Source organism: Homalodisca vitripennis, unplaced genomic scaffold (genome assembly GCF_021130785.1).
Source record: "Homalodisca vitripennis isolate AUS2020 unplaced genomic scaffold, UT_GWSS_2.1 ScUCBcl_5336;HRSCAF=12015, whole genome shotgun sequence".
Lineage (NCBI taxonomy): Eukaryota > Metazoa > Arthropoda > Insecta > Hemiptera > Cicadellidae > Homalodisca > Homalodisca vitripennis.
Genome location: NW_025781450.1, coordinates 2,224 through 28,949, shown reverse-complemented (window position 1 = coordinate 28,949; position 26,726 = coordinate 2,224). Strand labels below are relative to the sequence as shown.

Sequence of the window (26,726 nt, the reverse complement as noted above, 5' to 3'; positions counted from 1 at the left end):
CCTGTTTTATTCTGTTAACAAAAAAAAACTATGAATGAAAATAAATGTATACTTATATTTATTTACGTTAAAAACTAATGATATTTCCATACCCAGTAATTTTTCATCGACTTAACACCGGCAACAATGTTGGATGCGAGATAGAGGGTAGATCTTGCGTCTTTTATTTTATTCTCATTATCCGCCATCAAACTATTTTTGAGCAGGCTGCTCTAAGTAAATCATATTTACTTATTGTTTATAGCATTTAAGTAAAGATTCTAAATCCAAAATAAAGTTATAATATATAGAATTAGCTCTACATATTTACATTATTTACTCTATGGATATAACTCAAGACTATGGACACTAGTTTCTTAAACAGCTGATAGCAGCTACACATTGTTGCAACAATGACTTTATAACCGATAATTGTTTACCATTAAAAATTTATGTTTGAGTTACCCATTAAATTAGCCGCTTCTGTTGTTGGCATAGTCGATAAGCCTCAGAATTACCAAGGTAAGTAATGTTATTGTATACTGTACCTATTGACAACAGTCAAACCGTTGTTGTAACAATATATATTTGTCAATTGGGTAAAATTGAAATGCAATAGACTTTTGACTTTTGCTTATAAGAAATAAGTTAGGAGATTGCTTTATCTCAACATTGAAAGTAAGATTTAGCCTTATATGTTGCAAACTTTATCTTCTCAATAATCCATACATATTACTTGTTTGGTGACAATAAGTAGGCTATAAATGTTATTTATAAGAGCATTACAGTAGTTTAATAAGTAATAAAGTGTATACCCTTCATTACAGGTAAAAGTGGAAATCAATAAAAACTGCAACCCTATACTGTTGATTCAATCCCACTCTAGTTTATCCTACTGTTATCTTAGATTCTTTACTGATGTTAGTCCTTTTTATATAGTTTATTTACTGTTTTACCTTCATAGTATTTTATTAATTGTTGTTATTTCTTATTTGATAGCTCTCCTTAGGCTCTATGTTCTATAGCTATTTACTACTTCGGTATCAATTTACAATAACGTGACCATGGAAAGGTATGTTCATTTTTTTCCCCTGAAAACTACAATTTTTCCTGAAAACAATAGTGAAGAAAAAAATTCGTCGGCAACGAAAATCAAAGGAGTTACGATTTTTTGAAAACTCTGTTTTTTGACAGTATCTCTGGCAATTTTACTGAAATGATGCTGACAAGTACGTTAATTCTGTCAACGATGCCTGCCCGCTGCGCAGTGCTGCGCACTGCTTGCTCTTTTAGAAAAAAAAAATTAACTCGAGCTTGCAAAAGTCGAATCCCAGATCACGTGATGCCCCTGATCCTTAACCCTCCAAGTGTTGTTCGACAAAATTTTGTCGGTTATTTTCCATTTTTAACGCAATAATGCCCGAAAGGCATCAATATAATACAATAATATACTTTCCCCCCAGTTTATATGCACCTGTGATAATAATAATTGGCTATAAATGCCCAACCCATGAAAAAAAGTCCATTTTTCATGGTCACGGTATTGTAAATAAATACCACTACTTCTAGTGTTTACTAGACTTTACACTTTCCAGTCTTGTTACAGTTGTTGCCTATGTTGTTTGCTAGTCATGCCTCCGTATTGTATGTTACTATTTACTCTCTGTCCTGTTAGCTCTAAGAAAACTGTAGTACATCTTGTCCATAATTATTTTTTGTGATTTCTGTATAAAATTGGAGTTTGCCGTTGAAATAAATAAAATAAATTACACTTGTAGGCTACCCAGGCACAAGCTCACTCACGTGTGTTATGGTTTTTTAATATCTGCTATGAAATTATAAAAGAAGTCGAGCTGTTTTAAATTTACAACAGTTTTTAAGTTTTACAAACACATCTTTTTACTTATGCAAACCTCTGACCTAGCCTAACCCATCCTAAAAAACTAAACTAGAAGGCAAGATGATAAGGGACTCAGCTACCTTTGGGCTCAGTTGGCAGATTGTAGCCTGGCTATTGTACTGAAGACATGTATACTTACGATTATGTTACATTTATCAAGTTACGTTCAAATTTTTTAGTTTATTTAATCTATATAATGAATGATATAGGCTGCTGGTTATCTTGAAAAAATAATTTATTTGTGTAAAACTGTTCTAATTTTGCAACAAATATTTTTACATGACATACATATTTTTTGGTAATAAAACAAACTCAACATTGGCATCGGAAACATAATTCACTAGAACGCCATAATACAAGTGCAAAACCTACGAAATTTTATGTGAAGCCACGCGTAACTGCTAGTAATATTATAAATGTGAAAGTGCCTTTGTTTGTTTGTTTTGCTTTCACATGCAAACCAATAAACTGATTGTGTACTGAAAATTACATGCACATTTTTACCGTCCCTAGTATGATATAGGCCTATTCTTATTTTGAAAACCTTTCTGGATCTGGCCCGACTGGTCAATTCAATTTAACGGGTCTTTTAATTTTTTCTTTATAAATTTAAAGACTATAAACAAGGTTAGATTAACTATGGGACAAAAACATCTTTGAGTGTATGACTAGATGGTTTTTGTCCATACATTATCCTGAAAGAAGTTTGACGTACACTGCAGAGATTGTAGCACCAATGTATTCCTATTGAAGAGTAAGGCTCAGTGGGAAGTTAGGATTTACTTTACCCTCTACCCGAAGTGGAATACCCACTTGAAGAAACAATCACTCTTTTAAGAGTAAGAATAATAATCATTGACTAGATATCGCACACTGAAATTCTGAGAGACCATTATCTGCACATGCAATTTAATATAACTTAGATCATAAAATAATTTTTAAATTGCCTCAATGAAAACAAGAATTTTTTATTTTTAATTAACTTAATTTGAATGGAATTAATTAAAGAATATTGTAATCGTAAATTAACTAATTTTAAAATCTAGGCAACCACATGGTCTAAATAATATATAAACCTTTATTCCGTCTTTATAAATTTATTTATTAATCGAGACTTAAAAATATTCTACGTAATAGCTGGTGACAAATGTTATGTTTATAATATTCATTTGTTTGTAGTTATTGTTGTTTCTCTTAATCTTGAATACAGAAATATTTTATTTCAAAAATATCACAGGACTCTATTGTAGTATGGGGTGGATATCAACTTTCATAAATACTATTAAATAATCTTGAACACTGAAATATTTTATTTCAAACATATTGTAGTATTCAGTCGTAGTATGGGATAGATAACAACTGTCATAATGTAAGTATTGAGATATGTTCGTATTATTGATGTTGATTTTAGTTTTTAATTTTTAATAACAATATATCTATTTCTATAAAATTAATAAAACCGTACTGTTTTGAATCCAAGCTCACTACAAAATTATATATATATATATATATATATATATATATATATATATATATATATATTCATTAAATTTGTATCAATGGCAATAGCCAAATTTAATTTTCAATAAACATTGAATCACAATAAATACTTGCTCCAACGGGACTTGAACCTGGATCTCTCACCTGCCGGGTGAGTGTGCTACCTTTTATAAATATATATATATATATAATATATATACATATTTCTTGTGTGCGTGTGTATGGGGCTGAACTCCTCCTAAACGGGTGGACCGATTTTAATGAAACTTTTTGTGTGTCTTCAGGTGGATCCGAGAATGGGTTTAGATTCACAATTTGGTCCAATTTAAATAGTTTATTTAATTAATTTTTTAATAATAAACTGTTGATGTTGGAGTGTTTTTACATTGGATCCGCCAGACTGCGCTATGACACGTAATACAAAGTGAACTGTTACTTAACAGCTGTTAATACTTTCAGCTGAAGTTCATCAAAGAGGCAGAAACATTAATTGTTTACATTTAAAATTTAGAAAAATGTTATTGTAAAGTGCTTGATTTAGTAGTGTAATGCAAATTGCAAAGATGAAGTTTCACCAATAGTTCTATGTAAATATTATAATATTACAACACAGCCATATTTTTTTTCTATTTTAATTCCAGGTTGTCCCGACAGTTTGTGCTGCTATCAAATTTGTGTGTTGTTTTGTAACATCGTGTAATTATTGTGCTAAGTGCTAATTAATTATTGTGCTAAGTGTGATGTAATTCGGTAGTTTAGATAGACTAATCAGAAATATCAATAATTCAATTGTAATGGTGGCCGCTTATTATACTTCAGCCTTTAAATAACTATAATCTAATTCGGATCCAGTTCCGATACTATTCTGTAATTTTAAATAACTATAATGAAATTCGGTAGTTTAGATAGACTAATCAGAAATATCATTAATTCAATTGTGATGGTGGCCGCTTATTATACTTCAGCCTTTACATAACTATAATCTAATTCGGATAGTAAGTTATATAGGCTATTCAGAAATATCAATAATTCGATTGTGATGGAGGCCACTTATTATACTTAAGCCCTATCGGAAAATCATCTAATTTGTTTGTGTATACTCCTGAAGGATTAACAAGATCAAATGAGGAAAGAGAAGTACTAGTATGCGCATCAATGCTCCGCTCTTCAGATAAACCGAAGTCACTAAGGAAGGTTGAACTTGAGACTGGTCTTCCAAAGTGCAGAGAATAATTAAGTAAAACAAAATTAAATTTTACAAAAGTCACCTAGTCCATAATCTTCTTGAAGATAATCCGGACAGGAAAGTGGAATTTTGATCATGGAGTTTCTTGAGCTAGATCCTAATTGACATACTCAAGTTTTTTCAGACAAGTCCACTTTCTACTGTAATGGTGCTGTAAATAGGTATAATTGTAATTATTACAGCACAGGTAATCCACAAATTCTTGAACAGACACTACTCAAAATTAAAAGGAATTACTGTTTGTGGGCAGCTGTCAGTTGTAATAATGGGGTACTATCTTACAACATTTCAGACAGTACAATGACTGGGAATAGGTATGAACAGGTTTTAAATTAACAAGTCTCCTCATTTTACGGTTTCAGTAATGGATAAGGCAATCTAATGGATCACCAACAAGATGGTGCTCCTCCTCATTTCGCAAATCCTGTCAAGTGATTTCTAAATGACAAGCGTCGTGGAAGTGATTTTTAAAATTGGCCACCCCGATCCCCAGATTTTAACTGTGTGTGATTTCTTTCTATATGGTTACTTAAAGGAACAAGTTTATACTCGTAGCTTGAATAATGATGAGGAATCAAACAATCAATTGAAGAGGAACTTATACAGATATTGCAGAATTTCTTTGCATTGAGCTTACGATTCATTTGTTAAGCGCTGTTATCAGTTTGTCGCTGTAGATGGATTATGTTTTTTTTTTTTTTTTTTTTTTTTTTTGTTCTCTTAGGACAAGTAGCCTATAAATTGCATTTAGTCCTGTAAGAACCTTAGTGCTGATGGCCGCCTCCTACCGAGGTCCATGAGGAAGAATTAGGACACTAATCTCAAAGTCATGTCCCCCCCCGGAAGAAGGGGAGGCCAGCTCTGAACCAGCCTCTCCAGTCAGAACAGACGGGGTGGCACACCCTTGTTGGGGCTAGCAAGAACCTCTGATAGTTAGGGAACAAACTCCAATAGTCATCTTCCGCAGTAGATCCAGTAGAATCTATCGAATTGCACTTGCACCCCAGAATCTCGGCAATCACGGTTAGTAATGTACTGCTCCTGGACATCCGTAGGGTTGCCTAGATTTAAGTGACATATTGGTTTTTGCTGTGCCCAGTGGTAGGTTCAACTGGAAGGTATAAACCACTGTGGGTGAACTGTGTTTTACTGTTTTTAAATTATAGTTTTTCAAAATGCCACCATTTTGTTTCAACAATTGCTAGAGAGCTGAAATTTTCACATAATATTTTTAAAATCTATTTAATGAATTGTTTAGAGTTTGAAAATGTTCGGTACATAAATGGGCAAGTAATATAAAATCAAACGTTTAAAACCTCTTCATGGGACACCCGGTATATAGTTCTATAAGTATTCTTTCTCAGTGCAAAATAACAAACTACAAATTTGGTGTCGAAAATATAATTAATTTGATTCAGAAATGCCCTTAGAAGCGTAAAATAAGAATTACTCGCCATTTCATTTAACCTTTGTTCCTCTTAACCATATGACTAATTCCATTTCAAAAATATCATAGAACCCTATCATATTAAATCATAAATGTTTTCACTAGAGAGCTATGAACTTTGACTTTGTAGTTTCTCCATATTGGTCTAAAATAGTTCTAGTGTTACTGAAATCGTGGGAGCTATTCAATAAAATACACAGAATGTCACATCGAAATTGCAGGTGAAGCCGCGGGTATGTACTAGTCTTCTATATACAAATAGACACAAATTGAGTTCTCTTGAGTGTTCAGAACCAACATACCATAGTAAAAAAAACCAACCTTTTAGCTGGCTAAAAAGATGATATTACAAGTTAAGCTAAAATTCTTTAATTTAAACAAATTCATCATATTATAAGTGTTGATAAGTTAATGGAAAATTATATTAATAACCTTCACAATGTACCCTGTTTACCAATTTGTTTATTCTGTGTTTTTCTTGTCAACACTTATGGACCAATGAAGATCTATTAAATTTTTATTTTTTCCCATAAATTGAGACTTCCAATGGACCGATGTGTAACATTTTCTACACTAACGTAGAGGTACTTGAGTTAGAATTTCCTACCGAATTTCTACTCTCTAGGCGATCTCATTCGGCAGTTATCACGTGTACGGATAGAAATCTTCATCATCACAAAATAACACAGGAAAGGATTTGCTAACTGTTCAGCCAACAAACATTGAAATGATTCTCAAAAAGATTTATTTTTATAGAAAATTATTTAGTATTTATTATTTCGAAGACATTCTTCATGTCTTATATATTTATATATTTTAGACCGTAAAATCCAAAACAATACATGGTAAACAAATATCCTTTTTGTTTAATTAAATTTGTTTATTTTTAATAATAGTATGCTTTTATTTTCTTCTCGATACATTCTACCTGATTATATTATTTTACAGAACCTATTAATCTGCGATGGACCGACATTACAAGATTGAGGACTTTGAATGTGAGTAGAAAGCTAGTTACTTATTGTGTGAAAAATACAAACTGGAAATAAATTAAATTTAAAAATAGGTTAATTATAAACTAGCTCAACGAAATTTGATTAGGTCTATTTGTTGTTTGTTCAAGGCTCAATTGAGGCAAAACGTCTAGCCCGTTTTGAAGAGTACACGAGTCTGGGGTTGATGGGTAAGTTTTGTAATTTGTTACTTTTCTCAAGGAATAAAAAATGCACAAAACTGTAAATAAAATTAATTCAAGAGTAGATTATTAGGAAATACTAAACTTGCAAATATAATTAGGTTTTAGTTTATTATTTTTGCTGAATTAAATATAATTACCAATTTTATGGCTTGAGAGATATTGAGAAATGTGTAAATTATCATTTATTTGGATCTCTAAACTCATCCAAAAAAATTTTTGTTGTCTACACCAAACAATAGTCAAGATAAAATCTTTGCTCCACTGTTAATGAATGTATTCAAGATATGTGTAAGTACTATTATTATGTTAAGTTTAAATTAAATAAATAGAAATAATTTTAATTAACGTGTTCATCCTCATTGTTGTTTTTGCTGTTTTATTGTGAACCAAAACACTGTGCATCCACTGCCTTGAAACTGAAGCTATTAGAGAGTTGTAAGGACAGTAATTGTCTGAGATTCTAAAATCATAGCCTATTCATTTTATTCTATACAATGCTTTTTTCTAATTTCAATCAATTTTTTACAGGCAAACCCAAAGATAATCTAAAACCAGATGGCTCACTGAGGTTAATGATTAAGACCAGTCAACAGAATTTGCTAATGATGTGCAATGTGCCAACAATGGTAGTCCTAGGTCTGATCATTGGATGGCACTGTGAACAATATTTCAGGGAGACTTCTGAGTTCCATTTTTTTTTAATGAACCCATCCAAGTGTTTATATAAATGAGGTGTTTTCATTTTCAAAACACTTATTTCAAGATTTTGTTCATTCTTGATTCTTACAATACTTGCCAGAAGGGAAGTAAGGTGTTCCCTACTCAAGGGTGACTCTTCTTGAGAAGTGCATTTACTATTCAACTCTACACTTGTATGATGCGTTTGCTCTCCAAACAGATGGAAGAGATAAAGTTAGCAATAGCATTGTTCAGTGGGTACATCACTAACCAAATATAGCAATGAATAACATGGCTGCCCCTAGATGGGAGACTGCTGAACATCCTGTCCTTAACAATCGAACCAGAAGTCCTGTGAATCATTTGTCTAGTGATGATTCAAAAGTCACCTGTTGATGAGATGTCAATCTCCAGGTTAGTGTTTTAAAGCCTTGAAGGAGATTAGGAAAGCTTTATTCTTTGCATGTAAAATGTTAGTTATGTTTCTCTCAGAAACTGTAAAACTCAGTCTTGAAAGTTTTAGATCATAATATGTACATTGTTGTAGCAAATACATGCTATTTCAAATCTTTCCCAAAAATGTACCATGCTTTTGAATTAGTTTCTTTAATGCGGTGAAAGATTTTCATTTTTTACTAGATATTTGTGCATTTAATATTGAATTAGATACACAAGTTTGCATGTATTTCCATAAAAGGGTGTAAACTATATGTACAAAAATTGTAATTCTTTATCTTTAGTACTTTCTAAGAAAGGTGTATCTTTATGTTAACAAGTACATATTGAAGACTTATCAAACTGATGTTCCTCTTCTTCCTAATCCTGTTTCCTCTTTGTTCTAGCAAACTTGGCCTCTCCTGTCATGTCTTATACTGTTTTATCTGACTTGTTTTATCTGTGTAGCATCTAGCATTACCATTCAGTCATAAGCAGCATACTGTAAATGGTTATATTGATAGAAAGGCCTTCATTGAAACCCAAAACCTGAATCAAAAGAACCAAGTTTAAAAGTATTAGGTTTAAACAAATTAATTTTTAATTTCTGTCCAAACAACATTCTTTTGATTTTTGATTAGGATCAGCTGTCTTGATAATCTTTTTGGTGACAACCATCATAAGCTTAAAGTAAGCTGGCAACTCAACAAAGTAAAATAACTACACTGCCTGTTCAAAATGTTGATTATATGACTTTAGATAAACACATCAATCCAAACACTCCAATAGTAAAAAAAGAAAAGAAACTGCACTGTTTTACTGGTTTAATTGTTTTATTGGACCTGATATTATCTTTTTTGCCTTCATACTCTCCTACACATTCTGACATTACATCTGGTAAAACAAGAGCTTGTTCAACATTTTAAAGCTTAGAGAATGGAAACAATTTTGAATAGTGAAAAGTTTTGTATCAAACTTAAAATAATTTTGTTTGTTAAGTACATTGCTAACGAATACATATCAGGATGTGCTGACACTCTCAGTTATATTTACTATGTATTAATTTGAGTTTTTATTACTATATTTTTCTTGTTTAGTGTTTAAGTATATAAACATTTTTATGAATTTCATGTAACTTCTATTCCTTAATAAAAGTAATCAATTTACATTCTTTTTCTGTATTGATTAATAATGTTTTGTGTTGGTGTAATTATTGTTTTTGTGTTTTATATATATATATATATATATATATATATATATATATATAAACTATGTTCTGAATTGAGACTACAAACACTGAAATTAAATTAAAAATCTCAAATAATATTACAGAACTTGGATGTCCAGTACCAGGAGTCCACCTTCAACATTATGAGTTTGATAAGAGTCTTGTTCGCTTCACCTCCATTCCCTATTTTCGGTTCAAAATTATGAGCTACAACATCTTGGCCCAAACTTACGTTGAGAAGAACCTCCAAAACTCATACTACTACAAGCAGTGTCCCTCCAGATGTCTGGAATGGGATTATCGTAGGGGTATTCTACAATCAGAGATTCTGTTTGAGTCACCTGATGTAAGTACCTAAGATTTATTCTGAAATAGATGTATAATAACTGATAAGTATGTATTTGAATGTCCTCTCAGTGCCTTTTACCATCTGTTATCCCTTATTTGATACTAGACTTGTAGTGTCACTGGTCTGGTGTCATCCAATAACTTAGTTTTTATTCCGACTAGATCTAGAAGCACTTGTGACAAAATGGTCCTACTCATCATGTTGGGGAACATAATTATATCTGCAAAGAATGATAAATAAAAGTAACATTACCAGTGGCATATATAGAAAATTATTTTGGGGGCTGGCAAACTTATTTTTTGAGGGGTTTATGAGGTATAAAATATGTACACCTTTTTATATTCCTCTAAATTACAAGACAATGGTTGGGTTGAATCTTTCATAGAATTGTGTTCAGTTGGTTTATTTATTAGTTATTATATTTACGGAAATACATTTTGTGGTCTAGTTGTCTGTGATGTCAAAATCATATAAAGAGTTCATTTTGAGCTTCTTCATCTGCAAACTTTTTTTATCTCTTCAGACGAACATGACTCCAAATTCTAGGAACCAAGTCTGTGACAGCATCAGATTCCAGATGCTGCACTAAGAGGAAGGAGAACTGAGCTACACTCAACATTCACATTGAATCGACCCTTCCAACCGTAACTACATTATTTGTAGCAAAGAGAATAAAAATTTTGTTAAAAAAAGCAGTGCAAAACAACAAAACAAATGTTTTTTTTATTTAACATTTATTTGTTGACATATACATATTACAAGACTTTAATTGTGTTGCAGTGTTTTGAAATGGTGTAAACTGAAATACTTAGATGTTAGTTAAGACAAAATCCAAAGATTGCATAGCATTTTTTTTAAATCTTAGACTGTAATTTTTCAGATTATTTGCCTGCAGGAGGTGGAAGCTAATGAGAAGGTACGGGAGGAGCTATTTCGCCCCTTTAAGGAACAGGGTATGTGAATGATACTGTGTCAGTTTTGATGACCTTCATTGGACATTTTTATGTAATATTATACAATGTTTGAAGGTTTTACAAAAAGGATTAATCAGTAGAGAGCCTATCATTATTGGAGGTTTGAAATGTTAAAAGTTGTACAAACCAAAATCAATATAGTGCAGATTTAAAGTTATATTTCATTTACATTATTTAAAAAATTTTGATTTTACATTCACACGCGTTACAAGACTTATTTTATGTTTCACTGTTTGCAACACAACTTACACGTTCATTTGTAACTACATACAATTACAGTAGAACCTCTCATCGGAACACCCAAGAGGTCGGATATCGGGAAGAGCAAAAAACGCACTTTCTTAGGTAGAAAAAACTACATGTAAGCAGTGTACTACATTAAGCAAACAACTCTCTTGTACTTGTAAATACCAGCATTCGTTTGTTGTTGAATATATTTCATACATTTACAGTTTTTAAATTAAATGAAAATGTGAATAGACTAAAGTATAAGCACATGTATACTGTACAGTACCTTATTTAAAGAATTCAGTAATGAATTTTTGTTTTCAATTTTGACAATCTTGACGTTGCGGAATTGTCCCTCCATTTTTTTGTCCAAAATACATCCATCAGGGTTGCACTTGGGTGTTGCTCTAAAGTACAATGTCGAAGGCATCTTTAGCAGCAGAGTAACTTGCTTCGTTGTCACTTGTGGTTTACTCTTCATCCGAGTCAATTTCTTCTTCCTCGGCTTCATTATGCATAATAGCAATGATTTGGCCGTCGCTGAGATCTTTATTGGCTGCAACTTACGAAACATCACCTTCAAAAAATCACTCTTCTTCATCTTTCAACTGAAGATTGTGCTGAAACTGGTAGATTTTGTAATGTTTCTGTTTTGTCTGTCTCAACATCTGCTTCTGTCGAAGTTGGCTCATGATCAGTCTCAGATTTTTCTTGTTTCAATGATGGCCAAATCTTTTTCCAAACCTTTTGAAGGGTGGTTTGTTTAATTTCATATAAAGCTGCAGGAACAATATAGATGGCATCTTTTATATTTAAACTTTTCATTGCCTTAAAAAGATTACATCCTTCTTCTGTTTTTTCCACGAGAGAGACGAAATATTTTTATCTGTATCTTCTCTTTAACCGCTCAATGACGCCCTGGTCCATAGGCTGTATTATAGATGTAATGTTGGGCAGTAAAAATGAAGCCTTGATGTTTCCTTTTTTTAGTTAAGATTCAGAAGAGTAACTGGGAACGTTATCTAAAAGCAAAACAGCACGAACAAGTTAAGTTTTTAGACTTTACATTTTTTTGTTTACTGATAGGGCAGATTCATCAAAAAACCACTCCTTAAGCAAGTGGACTATCTATCCAAGCAGATGATTGATTACGATACAAAACTGGAAGTGTTGCCATGCTTAGCTGTTTAAACACTCTTGGCTTCGTAGATTTCCCTATGACGAACAACAGCATTTTGTGGCTTCCTGCGGCATTGCTACAAGTTGTAATTGTGAGTCTGTCTTTAGCAAGCTTTGTTCCCAGCACAGACCCATTTTTAGCAGTAAAAGTAGTTTATGGAAGCATTTTTTATTTAGGCCCGTTTCATCTGTATTGTAGACTTGTTCAGGTACAAGTTCCTGTTCTATGACCAACTTCTCAAATTTAAAAAAAATCATTAGCAGCATTTTCATCAACTTACGAGTTTTTCCCCCACAATTATAACATGTCATATGCAATGACGCAATTTCCATTTATGTAGCCACCTTTCACTAACTAAACCTTTGTAGATCACTTCCAAACTTGTCATGCAGTTTTATGCATTTTTCCTTTACGATGGAGCCTGACAATTGTGTTCCTTTGCCCCTTTCCTGACAAAACCAAATTTATAACGCTTAATCCACAAGTTCTAGTTTTAATTTTTTTCAACTTTTTTCTGCTTTTTAACGTATCATCCATCTCGACTGTCGTTCTGACGCTTCCAGATTTTTACAGCTCTTCTTCCAGTCCTTTACTCTAGTCACTTCTAAACCCAACCCAAAAGCTAGCTTAATAACAGACTCCTAACGTCCTAAACGTTGCAACATTTCAAGTTTTTGCTGCGGAGAAACACAAACACGTTTACGTTTTTTGAGTTGCCATTGTCACATATGCAACCTCACATTAAAGCACTTCATAACCGATAGCCATAAATTGGGGAAAAAACACACAGTATTGACATTAACAAACATAGAACAGTAGAAGATTGTAGTTAGAGCACATTCCACATGAACCACGGCTGACCTTACGGTTTGTGGTACAAGAACAAAAAATACTGTAGTGTAAATGAGTCACTCTTCAAGTCTGAACAGGCTCACCAACAGAGTACAGTCAGATAACACAGACGGTCGGATATGAGAGGTTCTGCTGTAATATTTTTGTTGTGTCCATTTTGTAGTCATAGCTTTAATAAATTGCAGTTTGAACAGAATATTACAAAAAAGCAACATTATTAATAAAAAAACTTAAAATTTTACATTCCATAATACTTTTGATTCTTTCTCTACTTTCATAAGTATTGAGAGTTGATAGTTTTGTTAAAGTTTGAATAGCTGAAACGAAATGGCGTACCTAGCTGGCCAATGAACTTAGGTAAGATATTTATCAGATCAATTTATGTTACAAGTTTCAGATTATTTCTGCATTATTACCACCATATTTGGGTTACAGAAAATTTCTTATGGGATTTTAAAGTAATCAGTACGCTAAAACTGTTTGAGATATAGAAACAATGGTAATTACAAAATGTTTTTAAAATGTTATAAGCATTCCAGAGCACTTTTTTGTTCATAAATGAATTGTTAATTGTGTTCAAAGTTTGAACGGCCAAAACATAATAAATTGTGACCAAGCTGGCCAATGAACTTTGCTCAGATATTTATAAGATAAATGTTTGTACCAAGCTCCACCTTGTTTGAGCTCTTTTGGGGCAGTTATCATTTCCACACGCCACATTGTTTTTGTACAGCATAGGTATATATATATATATATATATATATATATATATATATATATATATATATATATACAGGGTGATTCAAAACTAAACGGCAATCTCTCGAGAACTTATTCTATAGCTAAAAACAAGTAAAAAAGTTCATATAACCATATGCCCGGAAACGATTCGTTAGCGAGTTTACGCCTAGCGAAAGATTTCGCCCGGATTTCAGAACCCTTGGTGAAGTCAGGCCGTATAAAAATGGTAAAGGTAGTTACAAAGATCAAATACGATTGTTTTTTATGTTTTTATCTCTGACAAATTTATTAAAATTCGTCCCAGAGCTGTAAATGCAATACTTTCAGAGATATCTTACGTAAAACACAAGAATTAGTGCAAAGAAATAACACATTTTTGTGTTTAACGTAAGATTACTTCCATAAATGTTAAATAAAGGTCATTTTTTTCTTAAACAGATTTGTAGAACATTTAATTCTGAAAAGATTCATGTGAATTACTTAGGAACAAAATTAATAATAGGTATTGAAATTTAGCTTTATTTAAAAATAAAACAGACGCACAAAAATGCATATTCTTATCTGCATAAAATATTAACTAATGTTTAGGTTGTGAGTAACAGCTGATCATTTATTCAACACTTTTTACCGTCATATTTTCTTTGCAAAGGTTGGCAATATCAGCTGATCAACAATTAAGTTCATGAAGTAATATTTGAATAACCTTTATGGAGGTTTTTGTATTGTGGCGTGTGAAGATTGTATTTTGTGAGATCCTGTGATTATTTGGAAATATTTTATACAAGTGTATAAAATATTGTATTAAATATTTATTTTTAAAATATTTTATTAAATATTTTTATAAAAGTGTATGTAATTATCTTAGTAAATAATGGCAGATAATGTAAATGGTATGTATTCGTTTGAAGAGTATACGGACATGATACTGATTTACGGCAAAGTTAACAAGAATGGTTTAGCTGCAGTTCAGGAATATCGTGATACTTTTCCACATCGAAGAACACCTGATAGAAAAACATTTGAAGCTGTGGAGAGACGACTTAGAGAAACTGGTAGCTTTAAACCGAAGCGAATAGATACTGGTCGTCAACGTAGCGCAAGGAACTATAATAATGAAACAAGCAATAATAAATGCTGTAGAATTATCACCAACCACAAGCACCAGACGATTATCACGTCAGTTAAATATTTGCCAGTCAAGCGTATGGCGGACACTTCATGAAGAACAGTTGTACCCATTCCATATAACACGTGTTCAAGACTTATTACCGCAAGATCTTAATAAACGGAAGATGTTCTGCCGCTGGTTAAGAAGAAATTGTTTACGACATCAGTATTTTCTTCGGCGTATTCTCGTTACTGATGAATCCTGTTTTACTAGAAATGGAATTGTAAATTTTCGTAATACCCATACTTGGGCGTACGACAACCCACATGAAACTGCAACGAGGCATTTTCAACATACATTTTCAGTCAATGTATGGCTTGGTGTTCTGGGTGATAATTTGATTGGTCCATTTTTCCTCCCTAATCGACTTAATGGAGTAGCGTACTTAAATTGTTTAAGAACAAACCTGCCTACCCTCTTGGAAGATATTCCTGTTCAAAACAGAATAAATGCATGGTTTATGCACGACAGAGCACCTCCACATTTTTCTAATGATGTGAAAAACTATTTAAATGATACATACGGTAGACAATGGATTGGTCGAAATGGACCAGTAAAATGGCCACCACGTTCTCCTGACCTCACGCCAGCAGACTTTTTCTTATGGGGTTGGATGAAGTCAATTGTTTATTCAAAACGGATTAACACCATAGAGGAGTTACGTAATCGCATTACAGAGGCGGCAGAAACTATCAAGAATCAGTGGCGTAACTAGACAGAGTCGCGCCCCCCCCCGCAGCGTACTGAAATGCGCCCCTCCTGTCGGCTCCTAAACACCCCCCCCCCCTTCCTCCTACTGACCTACACGCATCGTTATAATTATAGCCTACTTCCCCTGGTCTACCTTTATTCTCATGATGTTCACTCTACTTACGGTAAATTGTAATAGAAAAACAAACCTTTACTTTTTTAAGAGTGGCTTTAAATTTGTGTAAATAGTTGATAGTCCCGTGCTGTGCAATTGTTTATTTTTATACATTTTGTAAAAAGATCAAAAAGGAAAAGAAAACTTTAAAATGAATTATTCATCATAATTATTTATTAATGAAACTATCTCAAACATTAAAATAAAAAATAGAAAAAAATTGTAGATAGACATGTTAATTATTTCCATTTATTTAAACCCTCTCCTCTTCTTAAAACTGAAATATTTTTCAGCTAACATCTTCAAGTTGATCCTACGAGCCCGTTCATGTTCTATGCTCAAGACTCCCAAAGCGCTCAGCCTGGTATTGTCATAGTGTTTTCTCAAATAATTCTTTATGAGCTTGAGTTTAGAAAATGACCTGAAAATTTATATAAGATTAAAAAACTATGTTGTTAACATATATGCCATTTTCAGGTTATAATACAAGTATATAATTAAAGGGTATAATAACTCTTCTTAACACAAAAATTAATTTTAGTTAGTACGGGTTTTTATGATATTTTGGTGATTACGAACCTTTCCGCTGACGCTGACGTAACTGGGAGAGTCAAGAACATCATCATCGCTGTGCAGACATCAGGAAGGCTGCTTGACAAAGTCACGTTTTCTATCATTAAATATGAGGCTAAATCCTTAACTTTTTTCAATCCTCTTGTTTTTATTTCATCCGAATACAATGTTTCTGAAACACACTATTTGTGTCTCCAACCCGTGTGATGAAACATCTTCCTCATACTTCTCACAAAAAACTTCCTGGGCTGAAAAAATTAGTTCATCATCACTTTTCTCTGTGGAGGTACTTTGGAGTTTAAAAAGATGAACTGATCGTTAATCCTGACCATGCTCTCAAAACGTCTGGAGATTTGAGCAATAAACTATATCCAAGCTCCTGTAAAATACTTTTACTTTGAATTCTTGCAATGGATTAGAAAATTCAAACATCGTTGGTCAGTTCGTTCAAAAAAGTTTTTTTACTTTTTTACATCGTTTAGTCCGGCAGAGAAGACTCAATATTCCATCCCCTGGCTAGCGTTTCAGCTTCTTTAACAACACACCTTCAAACTCATTTCTTGCTCTCTTTAGTTCAGTCATACTCTTTCCAAGAAGGGCTGTAGCTTCGTCAATTGATACATCCTCTTTTTGTAGTGTTTTAGATGTAATTATTAATTTCTCTCTAAAACCTTACTTTGGAAAGTAAGCATCAATACAAAATTGAAAAACACGGTCATTTGTTTTTTTGAGTCCAGTTTTTATGCCTCTAAAAACCTCTTTATTCTTTTTAGAAAGTCAGAATAATATTCGTTCAAACAGCTTAAGACAGAAAACAAAGTTACACTTTATGGCCAGTAAACAATCGTACCTAGATGACCAACGGGTCGGACACAATCTTTTGAGTGTCTTGCTAAGTATAGACCCCCTTTGCTCCATAGATTTCTCTCTCAAAGCTTGCCATCTTGGCAGGCTTTTCGCCGAAAAAACACGTAAATTTGATTGGACCAAATCGTTAAAATAAAATCATTTCTGTTATGTCAGTAACTGAGTCATTGAGTACCAAATTTAAATTATGCGAGGCACAATGCACGTACTCTGCATTTGGCGACTTTTGCTTTATTCTAGATTGGATTCCAGAATAGTTTCTCCACTCATTACGGCTGCCCCGTCATAACCCTGGGCCTCTACACTTTTCAATTTTAATGTTGTTTTCTTCTTCCAAAAAATTACAAACCTCGTTAGTAATTTTTTTTCCGAATTTTGGCCTGTAAGAGCTATGAACCCTAAGAATGATTCTTTAATTTCAAGTTTTTCGTAGTTTTGGACTGCCACATGTCGTATTACTATCGATAGTTGATCAGTTTTTGAGACGTCTTGAGTGGTGTCTAATACCAGAGAGAAGAAAAGGAGCTGCTTGGATTTTCACTTACAACTTCATCCAGAACATGCTGTGACGCAAACATGATCATTTCATTTTGGATTTTGGGAGACAAATACTTAACTTTGCTTTGATCGTTTTCTAAAGTGACTTTTTAGAAGAGGATCGTATCGTGACAACAAATTCTATAATATTCAAAATAGTTTCCAGAAGTAGTGTCCACTGTTTCAATATTTTCATTCCGATTGCCACTCTGAACGCTAAGTTTACAAGTAGCCATAGTTATTACTACATCTAAAAGTCTTTTGAGAATCTCACAAATACTCAGGTTCAATACTTTATTGAATAAGTGATTTTGCATCTTGGCTATATTTTTTACGGTACTATATGCTAAACATGAATTTAAGTGTATACGAGATGTTTCATGTTCTTTAATTTTTTTGCTTAAAAAACCTTGCCAATCAAATTTATTAAGACCTTTACACCAAGCATCTTTAAATTTAGGGTCAGTTCTGTCAGCGAACAACCAACAAGGTTCCACAGTATAACGCCATTTAATAAAGGTGAATAACAAAGCCCAAAACCGTTCTAAGTTTTTGGCCCGTTTTGGCAATTTTGTAATAAAATAAATCACTGCTAAAAGATCTATTGTTTGTCGAGTCTTTAGGAAAAGGCCCTGTGGGCCTACATGGTTCAGAATTCAAAATGAAAGTTTTATCTTCTTCTTTTAAGAGGGATACTCCGTCATTAGTGTAGAGCCCAATGTCAGTTTTAAAAACACCACGTTGTTGACTGATTTCATTAGTATCAATATGCAAAAACACAGTTTTTATCAATGTCTACGGTTACAGCTACAGCTATCATTATTTATCTTAACGTCTAGACTCACGTCTGGTTCGTTATTTGTGAATTCAGGTGGGGTCTGAGTAGATATGTTCCATTTTCTGTCTCGATGGTAGGCTAGGTAGGTCAGAACTTATTTCACTACACTCACAAATTAAACCGGAAGTTATTTGTTTCCTTACACTGTCATTGTTTTTACTAAGAGATATGTCAGATTTAAAAAATAGATCAATTTTTTTGGTGTTTTTTTTGCTTTTTTCTTCCTCCTCCTTCTTCCGCTTTCGGTATTCTGCACCACTAGGTTTTTTAGACATTTTTGTTTAATTATTGATTTAGTTTTCTAGTTACATCGTCCCATAATATAAGTTTCCTGTAAGAGGTGTAGTTTGCAAACACTTTTCACCGCCACCACAGTTGTAGGCTACTGAATAAATCACAACTTTCGAAAAATGCAGTAAACGTTAACGAGTAATGAATATATGACTGAGTGTTGACAAGGAACCACAGTATACTGTGAAGGAACTACCTAACAATAATTGGTACTTGGTAGTGTGGAGGGAGGGAGGGGAGTATTCAAGTCGCAACATGAAAACAAGGCAGTACTACGCACGCACACCCCACTCACCCCACGCTCACACACGGTCCTAAAGCGCCTTAAAATACACTTCCGTGGCGGTTCAGCAAATAGTTTTGCCTGCTTTTAGTTTTGAAGGCGTTTAACTAAAACATGAAATGATAATAGGCCTACGATATTCCTCGCTAGCTCATTTATACAAAAAAAATATTTATAAGGAAATTACCAATGAAAAATAGTGATATTCAAACCTTAAGAAAATTTGGTTAAAATCGGTATAATTTTTTTTTATTTTTTTCATTCCTTCGTGTGGCGCCCCTTGACACGCCGCGCCCCCCCGCATTGCGGGGGTTTGCGGGGGTATGTATTACGCCACTGGTTATGTATTGATGGAGAAAAAAAGATATGTTGCACATGAGGTGTTCAGTTACTAAACAATCTTATTTCTTATTGTGATTGATGATGTCCATTCTTTCAATGCAGTCAGAAACATCAAAACTTATATGCCTGTGTCAAAGTAAGCAACTCAAATCAAGTAATCAGCTATAGAGAGAGATATTTATATTCTATGTATTTATAAACACAAAAGTTGATATAGAAAAGGTAGGAGTACAGATAAACCTAGCAAGAGAGATCCTTTGATAGTAGGACCAGACATTTTGGAGCTTAATCGTCGACAATTTTTTGGATCTCTTCAAATGAACATTACTCCACTTTCATAAAAAAAATTATAATTACCGTACTGAAGGAATATTCATTTTTTCAATAAATATATTTCTTATAAGAATTGAAGATATATTCTTTCCTGAAACTCTAAAATTAGCACATGATATTTGATTCAATATAAGAGGCTTTCCTAATAGTTTGCTCAAGGAGCTACTCATACCAAAATCCATCCTGATTGTATTCCAATGCATTTTAGAAATCTTTACTACCTGCAGTATTATTGTTAAAACTACGGATAGTATTTAACCTGTTCCAATTAGGGAAGTATTAAACTTGCATCCATGGATAAAATTAGAAAACTCATTAATTCTCCAAAAGATTTTCATAAACGATGTCTAAACGTCTAAGTATCTGTTATAAAGATATCACTCACAAACACACAATTGATCTCTTTTAATGTTCACCATATTCTCATTTTAGAATAGTCAAATAACTCACAAACTCTCTCATCATCTTACAGTATATGAACTCATAAGTAGACAGATCCCAGTGTAATGAGGAAAACTATATCTGGTTTCAATAAAACCATAAGATTCAGCTGTAGGTAAACAATCTTGAGTCTTACCCCAAATAAGAACCAATGTTAAACCTCAAATTCTTATAAAAAATACTTTTAAAAGTTCTGTACAAAATTAAATAAAACCTATTACCTAATAAATAATTTATTATAAATAAAAAATATCTAAGTTTTTTATACGCATTATGTACATCTTTTGAAATAAAAATCTCTCTCATAAACTCTATAAACAACAATAAGGGCATAAAATCGTATGATGTTAAAAATGTGAAATTTTTGCAGTGTGTTACATGGTAGGCTATATTTTCAGGGAGTGAAATGTTTTTCATTCATTAAATTCATTAAACTTAACATAACCTTATTTTTTTAATTAAATATAATTGTTTTACAATTTATGTTTGTAAATATTTATTTTTTGAGAAAAATTAAACTTTTTCTAAATATTTTTCAAATATAAATGATTGCTATCACCTTGAAATAGAGGAGAGTCTTTAAAGTGGGCTGATAAATTCACCAGTTCAACGAAATATAAATGTTTTCAAAAATAAAGTAGAATAAAATCGTATGTGATAAAACTGGAATTTTCTAGTTTTTTTTTGTGTCTCAAAACAAAATTTACATAAGTAGACATTGCTTAAAGAAAGGTCTCTTCATGCTGAAGGAAAAGATAATATACAATTTAAAGTGTTATGGTGGACAGGGTAGATTCAATCCGATTGTAGAGTTTAACTCCAGATTTCAGGAGTCAAGTCTGTTGCAGTGTCTGATTTCAAATGCTACACTAAGAGGATGGTGGAATGGAGCTAAATTCAACATTCACTCTATACAATTTATTAAGAAACTTTAAAATACACTTTGTCTTTCTATTACACTTGACATTTGGACTTAAAACTACAGTTTGAGAAAAAAGAGGGCAGGACCAAAATGTTTCCCTCTTCCAGTAATCATCTCAGTTGAAGATTGTATATTTGAAATAACACAGCACACATTGTTATCGCTATAGTAACACAGCTGTGCAGGTGGTGGTGACAGGTGTGTCCCCCTAGTATCGACTGGGAGTGTTTTCGAACTGCAGGTTGGCGTCTGCACATGCCATTGTGAGACCAATACTGACTTACAGTACTACTTGTACACTAGGTAAGTTGGTCACAGCACCAATATTGTTTTATGATAAATATTTTACAATTTATTAAGTTAAAGATATTGTTACATGGTAATTCTTAAAAAAATAACACTATTAATGTTTGTGTAGCCTACTATTCTTATAAACATAGCCAATTTCCAAGTATGTCTTTCAGATTATCATTTAGGTATTTGTTTGCAATGGAGATAAGTGTAGGAAACTGCAGCTTCAACAGTCACCTTATTTGTTTGTTTCAGCCAACCCCAAGATCATAAAGACTTGGAAAACAATAAAGATTGGGATGAGAATTACAGAATTACTCTGAACAAGAGATGTGTACACTGCAGATTATAAGACAATCTATATGTGTTGGTATAAATAAACAGTATAAGAATAATTAACGTCTGGTGCAATTTAAAGATTTAAACATATTTAATCTAAATAAAATCAGTAATTCAATACAAATTTTAATTAGATCAAGATTTATTGGTACTTTTTTCTATGAAATGTTAAAAACAATGTAATAAAATAGGACAAAGAGGAACAACACATTACAAACATAACAAATATAAATAATACGTAAAACCCGGCACTAGTGAGCCGTGTAACATAACTCCTGTACTTCAATAGTAATATCATTTTCGCACCAAAGTTATATAAAAAAAAAATGCACTTATTAGAAAGTGCCTGTGCACTTTTCTAATAATGACTTTCAATTCTTTATTTAGTTTATTGATATAAGCATGAGCACACAATCTGGTTTTTTCTTTAAATCGATAAAGGAATTTCCCGTACAAAAAAATCAATCAATCGTAAGCCAAGCTACTTTTGGTAGAGGTCAAAATGGGATAATTTCTAAAAGGGATAAAACAAATATCAAACAACTGTTTTTTTCTAAGATAATAATTTATTAGGTTGATACCACTTAAAAGCAAACTGTTAGACAGATCGATAAAAAGTTTCATCCAGCCATATAATAAATTTACTATTTAACTGAAAATTATGACTTAAAACCTCTTTATTTTGTTTGCTGATACAATTACTATTTACATGTCTAAATGGTTTCTTTGGGGAAATTGCTCCATTGAATTCACACACAAAAATTAGATTGTGCACTTATTGTACTGTAAATTGACTTTCAGCTCCTAGACTACTGTAAAATATAAAATCACACTTGCAAAAGAGGTTGTTTTGTTCACTTAAACTTTAAACTTATCTATTTATCTCCACTATTAAATGTTGCAAATGTAAAAAACATTATTCACAGAATATTTTATAAAAAATATCTTATTTTTACATACATTTTAGAACATCTGTTTTATTTTGCAGAAACAATCATCCACCAGAGGTACTGGAATGGTTCCTTTATTAGAGTTGCCAGAGTGGTATGACTCCTCACTTCCCACTCAAAGTTATAATCCAATGGTTTTGCAGGGAGGATACTTACAGACCCTACATCTGACATCAGAAAAGGTGTGTGTTTATTTTAATGTTTCTTTAATAATAGAATTTACTTTTAATACTATTATTCTAAAAAAATATTGTGTTGTTTTAGCATGCCAAAGGGACTGGGGCAAGTCTTCCATCTTTGCGTCAGATTGCAATTGAAAAATATAACTGTGTCTATATTAGATTGTGAAAGACTGTTAGTTAGCGCAGATGTTCACTCTTTTTAGTTTTCCCTTCTTGTCAGAATCATAACAGAAAGACCTAATTTCCCATTATCCATTCAAAATGCCGGTCACACAAGTATTCAACATGCAAGAAAGTTCAATTTCATGTATTGCCATACAGGGTGAGGCAGACCACCCGTACAGTACATATAGCGGTCAAACCAAACGACCGCGACGTGGTGGTTCATGTTTTAACAAATTCCCAAATACACGAGTTGCCCCTGGAAGAACACCACGGTTTAGATTGCTTTTTGAAAACATGTTACACTGATAGAAATCCTGATGTGTTTTTTATTACATTATTTAACAACTTAAAAAGTCCAACTGTTTTCCATTTGTTTCATTGGGTTTTTATATATTAATACAAACTAACTTAGTAAAATTTATTAAAAAAAATCTATTTTTGTACTACAGTTTTGAAACCATTGGAGATTAGAGACAAAACTTTAAATGTAGAAAATGTTTATTTTTTTTACAGGACCGTTCTAATTATGTACAACACAACCTAGGTTTTTGCCTGAACGGGTTGCAATTTTATTTTTTTTTTTAGATTGGGGCTGTTAAGTATTTCAAAATTTGATGTATTTTTAAAATGTGTAAATTTTGGTGTAGGGGTGGCATTTGATGATATTTTTCGATAAGCCGTCTCATCATTAGTTTTGAATAAAAATATCGTCTCTCTATATTTTTGAAGGTAGTTGCAATAAATTTACCCACAAACCCCTGATTTTTTTAACGCTTTTGGTTGTACCCTGTACATAAGCAACAAGATAGGTTCAAACTTTTTGCATCAAAATAATCAGTGAAGAAATACCTTTAAAATGAGGTATAACTCAACATACCTTTACATTTGAAAATTTCCAAAAACCACCCCTACCCCCCAAAAAACTACCCTTTTGGGGTGGTTTTAGAGATTTTCAAAATAATTTTCTCCAAATTTCTTTGGGGTGGAAATTAGGGATTAAACTCCCCTACGTTACGGTTACGGATAATCTACCTCGTTTGGTTTGGCCGCTATTATAGGTACGTACCAGTGGCGTAATTACATACCCCCGCAACCCCCGCAATGCGGGGGGGCGCGGCGTTGTCAAGGGGCGCCACACGAAGGAATGAAAAAAATAAAAAAAATTATTACCGATTTTACCAAATTTCTTAAGGTTGAATATCACTATTTTCATTGTAATTCCTTATAATTTTTTTTGTATAAATGAGCTAGCGAGGAATATCGTAGGCCTATTATCATTTCTTGTTTTAGTTAAACGCCTTCAAAACTAAAGCAGGCAAACTATTTGCTGAAACCGCCACGGAAGTGTATTTTTAAGGCGCTTTAGGACCGTGTTGTGAGCGTGGGGGTGTGCCGTGCGTGTACTTGCCTTGTTTCATGTTGCGACTTGAATACTCCCCCTCCCTCCCTCCACACTACCAAGTACCAATTATTGTTAGGTAGTTCCTTCACAGTATCACTGTGGTTCCTTGTCCACTCAGTTTTCATATATTCATTACTTCGTTACGTTTACTGCATTTTCGAAAGTTTGTGATTTTAATTCAGTAGCCTACAACTGTGGTGGCGGTGAAAAGTGTTTGCAAACTACACCTCTTACAGGAAACTTATATTATGGGACGATGTACACAGAAAACTAAATCAATAATTAAACAAAAATGTCTAAAAAAACCTAGTGGTGCAGATTTACCGAAAGCGGAAGAAGGAGGAGGAAGAAAAAAGCAAAAAAAACACCAAAAAATTGATCTATTTTTTTAAATCTGACATATCTCTTATAGTAAAAACAATGACAGTGTAAGGAAACAATAACTTCCGGTTTAATTTGTGAGTGTAAGTGAAATAAGTTTCTGACCTACCTACCATCGAGACAGAAAATGGAACATCTACTCAGACCCTCCACCTGAATTCACAAAATAACGAACCAGACGTGAGGTCTAGACGTTTAAGATAAAATAATTGATAGCTGTAGCTGTACCGTAGACATTGATAAAAACTGTGTTTTGCATATTGATACTAATGAAATCAAGTCAACAACGTGGTGTTTTTTAAAACTGACATTGATTGGGCTCTACACTAATGACGGAGTATCCCTCTTAAAAGAAGAAGATAAAAACCTTTCATTTTGAATTCTGAACCATGTAGGCCCACAGGGCCTTTTTCCTAAAGATCTTCGACAAACAATAGATCTTTTAGGCAGTGATTTTTATTACAAAATTTGCCAAAACGGGCCAAAAACTAGAACGGTTTTTTGGCTTTGTTATTCAATCCTTTATTAAATGGGCGTATTACTGTTGAACCTTGTTGGTTTGTTCGCTGACAGAACTAGACCCTAAATTTTAAAGATGCTTGGTGTAAAGGTCTAATAAATGATTGGCAAGGTTTAAGCAAAAAAATTAAAGAACATGAAACATCTCGTATACACTTAAAATTCCATGTTTTGCATATAGTAACCGTAAAAAATAGCCAAGATTGCAAAATCACTTATTCAAAAGTATGAAACCTGAGTATTGTGAGATTCTCAAAAGACTTTTTAGAGATGTAGTAATATAACTATGGCTACTTGTAACTTAGCGTTCAGAGGGCATCGGGAATGAAAATATTGAAACAGTGGACACTACTTCTGGAAACTTTTTGAATATTATAGATTTGTTGTCACGATACGATCCTCTTCTAAAAAGTCACTTAGAAAACGATCAAAGCAAAGGAATAGTTAAAGTATTTTGTCTCCCAAAATCCAAAATGAAATGATCATGTTTGCGGTCCACAGCATGTTCTGGATGAAGTTGTAAGTGAAATCCAAGCAGCTCCCTTTCTTCTCTCTGGTATTAGACACCACTCCAAGACGTCTCAAAAAATGATCAACTATCGATAGTAATACGACATGTGGCAGTCCAAAACTACGAAAAAACTTGAAATTAAAGAATCATTCTTAGGGTTCATAGCTCTTACAGGCCAAAATTCGGAAAAAATTACCTAACGAGGTTTGTAATTTTTTGGAAGAAGAAAACAACATTAAAATTGAAAAGTGTAGAGGCCAGGGTTATGACGGGGCAGCCGTAATGAGTGGAAACTATTCTGGAATCCAATCTAGAATAAAGCAAAAGTCGCCAAATGCAGAGTACGTGCATTGTGCCTCGCATAATTTAAATTTGGTACTCAATGACTCAGTTACTGACATAACAGAAATGATTTTATTTTACGATTTGGTCAATCAAATTTACGTGTTTTTTCGGCGGAAAGCCCTGCAAGATGGCAAGCTTTGAGAGAGAAATCTATGGAGCAAAGGGGGTCTATACTTAGCAAGACACTCAAAAGAATTGTGTCCGACCGTTGGTCATCTAGGTACGATTGTTTACTGGCCATAAAGT

General features: G+C 32.9%; 1 protein-coding gene across 2 annotated transcripts; it reads left to right on the top strand.

Annotated features, from left to right (window-relative positions):
• Positions 1 to 410: 410 nt before the first annotated feature.
• On the top strand, positions 411 to 12,196 carry LOC124373331 (CCR4-Not complex 3'-5'-exoribonuclease subunit Ccr4-like). 2 transcript variants are annotated; one of them, XR_006923425.1, is made up of 6 exons: positions 411 to 501; positions 7,021 to 7,070; positions 7,196 to 7,255; positions 7,799 to 8,362; positions 9,716 to 9,957; positions 10,841 to 12,196. XR_006923425.1 is itself a non-coding variant. In XM_046831711.1 (6 exons), exons 4-6 carry the CDS (start codon positions 8,344 to 8,346, stop codon positions 10,919 to 10,921), a joined length of 342 nt encoding a protein of 113 aa, XP_046687667.1. In that variant the 5' UTR covers positions 411 to 501; positions 7,021 to 7,070; positions 7,196 to 7,255; positions 8,254 to 8,343; the 3' UTR covers positions 10,922 to 12,196. The 2 variants fall into 2 exon arrangements, 1 of the variants encoding a protein (XP_046687667.1); XM_046831711.1 differs by having other exon boundaries at positions 8,254 to 8,362.
• Positions 12,197 to 26,726: the final 14,530 nt, after the last annotated feature.